This window comes from Topomyia yanbarensis, chromosome 3, assembly GCF_030247195.1.
Source record: "Topomyia yanbarensis strain Yona2022 chromosome 3, ASM3024719v1, whole genome shotgun sequence".
Taxonomy (NCBI): Eukaryota; Metazoa; Arthropoda; class Insecta; order Diptera; family Culicidae; genus Topomyia; species Topomyia yanbarensis.
This window is the reverse complement of record NC_080672.1, coordinates 164,328,003-164,335,058: the sequence shown is the minus strand read 5'-3', so window position 1 is coordinate 164,335,058 and position 7,056 is coordinate 164,328,003. Positions and strand designations below refer to the sequence as shown.

Sequence of the window (7,056 nt, the reverse complement as noted above, 5' to 3'; positions counted from 1 at the left end):
CTTCGGCTTCCCATCCCCATTTGTGTAGGCGCTAGCTAGGTGACCATTCCTGTAAGATAATCGCAATGGTATTTGGACCTTAAAAAACCATTCCCTGAAGTTTCCTCTTATCATTAACGAAACGATAAACCAACGCTACCGGCAATCATATTGACTATTCTATTTATGGTCAGCGCCACTTGTACCATTTGCCGAATAGGTCGTTAAGTAACGTTACCATTCAAAAATGCCGATTTCCTCGAGCAAATTTTGGGGCATATAAGGGGAATGGTGATCTTATAATCCATTTTTGCGGCACTACATTGGTATTGGATATAATTATAGGTACATTAAACATTCTACCATAAACATTTCTTCACCATGCTGTGCGATTAGTATAATCTTACACTATACACAATTCATTTAATGATTTTTTTACAATATGACAAATCGTGACGCAAAACAACCATGGTACCATACCACAAATCGTTTCGATCATTTGGTGTATTGTGACCACAGATAACCATTTCTCGAATAGTACAGTTATAGTTTTCGAGTGACACTATGCCATGGGCAAAATGTGATGAGTGTGTATAATAAACTACTTTATCGACACTATCAAATGCGGCAGATGTAAAAAGAACTTTATAAATGTTTTTTTTTCTGATTGACCCAAGAGCCTCTTCTCCCTCCCCCCCCCCCTCATCAGTTCGAATGACGTTTTTTATTCTAACGATTTATGGTAATCTGTGATTCGATTGCATGCCGTCCTCCATGTTCGGTTGTTGACATCTTATGGTGGTGGTACTGCCGCTTTTACCAATTGAGCTATTTCTGTAATCTTGTGGAACGTATTTTGGTCTTCATAATAATCTAGCCACAATCGACTTTAGGAAGAGGGTAAATCGACATGTCATATACTAATAAACGGTTGATGATTACAAATGACCATGATTGTAAGAGCTGAATAATTATGGAGCATACCGTATATGGTTGGAACTTCAATTCAAATTTTCCCTTAATTTTCCTTGAATTGGTTTAAGAGGAGGTTTGCCAGCCTTTCGGTGATGGTGAGCCGTGTGTTTGATACAATACATTCATATATAATATATAAACCGTTGAATCTGGTTGGTTAGGCAAATCGAGAATCTGAATGACGCATTCGTTATTGGAATTGACCATCTCTCCTCGTCTTGACAGGTTTAGCAACTTCCGGCAGCTGTGTACTTACGTTGTTAAAAAGACTCGTGAAGTATACGAAAAATGTAATACATTTACATTGATCCACTTAAGAACAAGGTATAAACTCGGGTATTAGAGGAGGATTTGAAATTCTTGAGTTGCTAGTACTGCAATACATGGTGTTAGCCCTTCTTTAGAAGTCCATCCTAAATTACTAACAAAACTTCTTAAACGACAGTGTTACTATGTGATATATTTTGCCATATACGAAATTTGATTATGATTAGTTTTACCATTTTGCTGAATGTGCTTACAAACAAATTGTTGCTATAGATGAAATGTGAATTAATCTAATCGACCTTTGCTGAGTAAAACATTATTGACTGCCTTGTGGATTCATTTCACGTTTCACACAAAGGTATGAAGCTTTAGATTTTGTCCAAAAACGAAACCTGTATGCCAAAAATTAAATTTGGAATTTCTTTTATCCAACCTAAATAATCTGATTCCCACTTGGTAAAAAATAATAATAATGTATTAAAGCACTTTATCAGTGGATAATTTTTTTTTCAATAAATATGTGCAATAAACAAAACATTGTTATTTCATTTTAACAACACATTCAATTCAATATAAAGCATTACTGTAAACTGTAACCAAACGATTCGAGTTGAGATGAACATTATGGTAATCTTGTGAGGAAATTGTAACGATACACGTTTTTCTTTAAAGCAAACCTTACAGAACCATATGAAAACGACTAACATAATTGTGACTTCAATTCAAACCGTTTCGATATTTTTTAATAATCCTGCGGAAGCACCTCAATTCTTTTCTAACTTACAATATTATATTATAACCATTCCCTATATTGTAACAATAACTCGTATCTTCATTCTATATTTTCATATAATTTTACAGGAAAACGCATTTATCGTAATATCAAAAATAGACCTTAACGTATGTGGTTACTATAGCACTTATGATTTTTGTATAATATGGAGGATTCCAGATAAAGCTTTTATTTATGCGAGGTTGCCTTTGATTTGGAATCCATATGACTCCATTTAGAAATCCGAACCGGTTCCGGAATGAGTTTATTCAGCTTTTTGTTAGTGGCTGCGTTCCCAAATGCGCACTCCACTTTGACAAGTCGTTCGTCCAATGTCAATTTTGACAAATCATCAGTCGTGTCAATTTTGACAATCCGTTCCATCAGTCTCAATTTTCACAACACGGTAGGCGTTGATTTTTGTTCACGTTTCAAACGTTAAACATCAAAATAAATTTTCGGTTATTTTCCGTTAAAAGTACGATTTCGGTTCAGGTCGCCACAATCGACTGGCTTTCGCCAATTGAATCGCCTTTTAACAGTAACATTCAATTCGAAATGAATATTCAGAAAAACTACTACTACTTTACAACTACTATGTTTGCAAAATCGGTTTATAAAAATTGGACAAGTAGCAACGCGTAATACGGTGACCAATCGGTCTTATCATAAAATTTTCAGATTGTGAAAACCAATCATCAGCGACATTAGATTAAGATAAAACTAATGAGCCGGATGAGTTTCAACCCATTTCGTTTGTTAACGTTGCAGCTGTTATTTGCCATCATGCTAAGAGGATATTTTTTATCGCATTTTTCGTTGTGTATGATGGTAAATTTTACTACAAATGTTGTTCAAAAAACGCACAAATCTAAACAAACTTTGCTAAGATATTACATTGTCAAAAGATTGCGTGCTTTTTCGAGTTTATACCGAGTTTCTGTTTTATTACTGGTCATATCGTACGTGATGAATTCAGGTAAGAGTAGAAGCTCGAATCCCTAAATTCTGGTTCTAATTAATATTCGTATTAGTAGTTTTTGGTAGAGGCCGATTGAAGCATCGATCGCTGGTCATTCTGGAGGGAGATTAATAATGAGAAAAGGTCTTTAAAAATTTCAAAATTTCAGTTTTGTAGTTCAGGTCAGGTCAAAATGAGTTTACGTTTGATTAAATTGAGAGCCGCTATTATGGAACCATGCCGACTTTCCAGATTTATTGTCCGAGCCAGCAGGTCCTTGATTGGCGCCTCCAGCTCCTGTTCGTCACATTTTTAGACCAAAAGCACATCGTATATTTTCGCAATCAGTGTTCTGATCGGTTTGGAGATTTCCTTCAGCGAATATCCCAACGAATGGAAACAATTCGACATAGATCTTTCATTAGGGCTTAAATCGCAAATGTAAACAAACAGCGTTTTCGCTATTATGACATTATGCGACAAAAATACTACAAGATTGAGGTGAAAATTAGTTAAAATGGTTTTTAATTCGATTTATAATTAAATAAAACAAAACGGCGAAACATGCATTTTCTTCGAGATTTCGACTTAGGCCCTTCTTCTCATATGGAATATAAAGGCTAAACTTACATTTTTAGACAGAACCGGGGCGTATGGTTATTATTCACAAAATTATTCTTTAAATGGCAGTTCTATTATATAAATGATAAGCAATATCTACTATGATCATGTCTACTCTATAGTTATTGTTCATAAACATTCGAATATTTCGATATTTTCATGAAATTCGGAGAAAAGATGCACGCGCCCTTTCATTTGCATTGGGTTTATATGCGCCCATTTGCTGAGCCCTATTAAAAAGTATACTGTCAAGCTCGCCCATTTACCCAGCCCTACCCAGCAAGACAAAGTCAGTTTAGCCCATTTACCGCGCCCTTCTGAAAATTGTGCTCACGGTTTAGCCCTTTCGCAAATGGTGGTTGCTGAAGGGCGAAATCACGACTGGAATGCAAATTGGGCGTAAGCATTTTTTTAGTTTCTACCCACTAAAAGCACATAGGAATTAAATTCTTTGTTATATTGTCATAAGGTTTAACCAAAGATGCTTCAGGGAAAACATGATCATAAAGTAATTTATACCTGCAATAAAAACTACATTTAGAAAAGCATCGCCGAATATTGAAACTGATTTTTCTCCATTTGAGTACATTGCGACTTAGGCCCTAATGAAAAATCTGTGTCGAATTCTTTGTTTTCTCTAGCCAACACCCAGAATACTGTTGACCAAATCGAACGAACAGGTTAGCTCGGTAATTCCTTTTCTAACAATAATTAGCTTTCTAATAAGGTTGTTGTCTTTCCGTATAACATTCTCATTTCCGCTTTCGCCAAATAACTTCAGGAAGGCTGCCAATTTGAGCATTTTCTTATTCTCTTCGGGCTGAGTGTTCACACCAGGAGACAAAGTCGAAGGTAATCCAAAATGTTGTATCGAAGCTATAAGGAAGCCTCATTTTTCCAGAACCTGACCGATCGATGATCGTTAAATGTTTTCCTTTCGGTCTTCATAGTAATACATTCAACCATACCTTTGAAACACGGAAGCACAATCCATTTAGTTTCATAGGGAGTTGGAAAGGATTTTTGGACTGTACCTTCTCTGTCTGTTCTTATTTACAGTTGTCAAAAGATAGAATTGACTCATAGTTGAGATGTTCTTTCTTGGAAACTCCATATAAAAAGATAGTCATCATTTCCTTCAACTGACCACTTTCTGCACAGATAATCGGCAGCAAATACCTCGACGGAACAGAATAATTTTATAAACACATTTGATTGTAATACGGGACGAACCGTACTCTGTCAGTCATGACGGTGTCCTTTTGCCCCTTGGGCAGTATGGTTTCGCCAATAGCCTTCGTTTGCTCCCTCCAGTAAAAAACCGTCTGAGCCAAGACTTCCCTTGACAATGATTCGTCTAAAGATGAGATGGAGCTCGATAATAAACGACTTCTTGGCTGAAACTATCCCGTGCTCTTCAACCGGATTTGCTGTGAACACAAATTTTGACGTTTAACGTTTCAGACGAGAACAAAAATCAACGCCCACCGTGTTGTGAAAATTGAAACTGACGCAACGGCTGATGATTTGTCAAAATTGACATTGGACGGACGACTTGTCAAAGTTGAGTGCGCATTTGAGAACGCAGCCACTAACAAAAAGCTGAATTGGGTAGCTGAGGATAAGCGTGTAGTAAAATGTGCCATCTAGAAACGGTGTTGCCAAGACCACATATGTAAAAGAGCATAATAGCAAAAGCGATCGGCAAAATGTAATAAAATAATTATTATCAATTATCTCTATATTATCCTCGGTAAAACCATGTAATATGCTTATACGATCCTGCAATGAGTAAATGCAGAGATAATGGTTGGATTAATAGTCTTCTATGTGCTTTAATTGTTAAATAAATTTAAAAGTTACAAGGGAATTTTCAAACACGATTTTTTCCGTTTCTGTTAGATATGATGTAATGAAAAACAGCTCTAGATTTTTTATAACAAGGATACTGATTTTCAATAAAATCATCTGGCATCTTTGCCTTTGCCCTCAACTCAAGCAGAGATGCCAGATTTGCAGACAAGTCTGCAAATTCGCAGACTTTTAATTTAAGCTGCATTCTTCGATGACGCAAAATTTACAGATTTTCATGTTTGGTTGCAGATATTTGCAGATTTTTTAGTTTGGTTGCAGATATTTACAGATTTTTGAATGAAAAGGCTTTTGATTACACTAGCTTGCCTGACATTTTTGTTCTTCCCAGACTTTTAAAATTATTATTGCAGACATTTGAAAAAAGTACCTGGCATCTCTGAACTCAAGCCAAAAACGTCAAAACAACAAAAAATTCCGTTCTGAAATTTTGTATCAATTTTTTTTAGGTTTATGTAACAGATGTTTTTTTTAAATCACAATAAAATTGTGCGCAAAAATGTCGCTTTTTCGTCTGGTGTGTAATACCATGTGCTTACAAATAATAATACTTGTAATGTATATTCCATGGTCATTTTCTAGGTGAGTTATTCCGGAGCGAAATTTGAACACACTTCTCGCTGGATCTGTTCTGGTAGGATATTTTTCGCTCCTCCAAATGATGGGAACAAAAGCCTTCCGCCCATGATTGATTTGGAGGACAAATCTCTTCCGATTCCCATTTACAAGGAAAAACAAAACGAACCGTTGCAACTGCAGAAATCAAGGTAACTAGCAGATTGACGATGAAAACGCTAGTAGGCTGGCGTAGTCTATTGTATTTTGTCTATATGTTACTACAAACGCTTTACACACAGATTGCTGTATCAATCCCGTAAACGCGGGATGCTCGAAAATGGCTTGCTGTTGAGTACCTTTGCGGCCAAGTATCTGGAGTCAATGACTGCACAACAAACTAAGCTTTACGATAGTCTTATAAATTTACCCTCCAACGATTGGGACATCTTTTATTGGGCAACTGGTGTGAAGCCAACACCACCCGAATACGATAACGAGATAATGAATATGCTAAAACAGCATGTAAAGAACAACAATAGGGAGCAAAGATTCCATCAGCCTAATCTCTATTAGTCTTTTTTCTCGACTAGAATATAAATTTAATCAATCGTTTTGCAGAAAATCTAGACTAAGTATAACGTCAATATCAATACTAGTATCTAGGTAAAGGGGGACGTAGTACTTAAGGCAGATTTAGGGTCGTTTTTTACACGCTTACTTTTAAATGTTTCAAAGCTGTACGCACACGTGGCGACAGGACACATGCTACAAACATATTCACTATGGATTTTATTCTACTTATTTCAACGTTGTTGCTGTCGTCGTGTTGAATTACCTAGAACAAAATCCATAGTGAATAATTTTTGTGGCGTGTGTCGTGTCGTTTCACATGAGTGGTCTAGTAACGTAATAATTCTAGAACAAACCAGGTGTACCGTTGCTTTTAAAAGTAAGGCGTGGGTAAAAAAAATCGGTCCTTGTAGTCATATTGCTCTATGTGAAATGCAGCATCAATAAAATGTGATATAAGATATTGGAGTGAAGCAATGAG

The 7,056-nt window shown here is 36.1% G+C and overlaps 1 protein-coding gene across 1 annotated transcript; it reads left to right on the top strand.

The window, feature by feature from the left end:
- The first annotated feature begins 5,809 nt into the window (after nt 1-5,809).
- On the top strand, nt 5,810-7,043 carry LOC131690307 (succinate dehydrogenase assembly factor 2, mitochondrial-like). Its single transcript, XM_058975977.1, has 3 exons — nt 5,810-5,964; nt 6,030-6,214; nt 6,305-7,043. Exons 1-3 carry the CDS (start codon nt 5,947-5,949, stop codon nt 6,576-6,578), a joined length of 477 nt encoding a protein of 158 aa, XP_058831960.1. The 5' UTR covers nt 5,810-5,946; the 3' UTR covers nt 6,579-7,043.
- The last annotated feature ends 13 nt before the right edge of the window (nt 7,044-7,056 follow it).

Bases quoted from the DNA above. Each gene is read 5' to 3' on its own strand.
- LOC131690307 (XM_058975977.1), top strand. The intron at 6,215-6,304 runs GTAACTAGCAGA...CTTTACACACAG, and splicing joins TTGCAACTGCAGAAATCAAG to ATTGCTGTATCAATCCCGTA.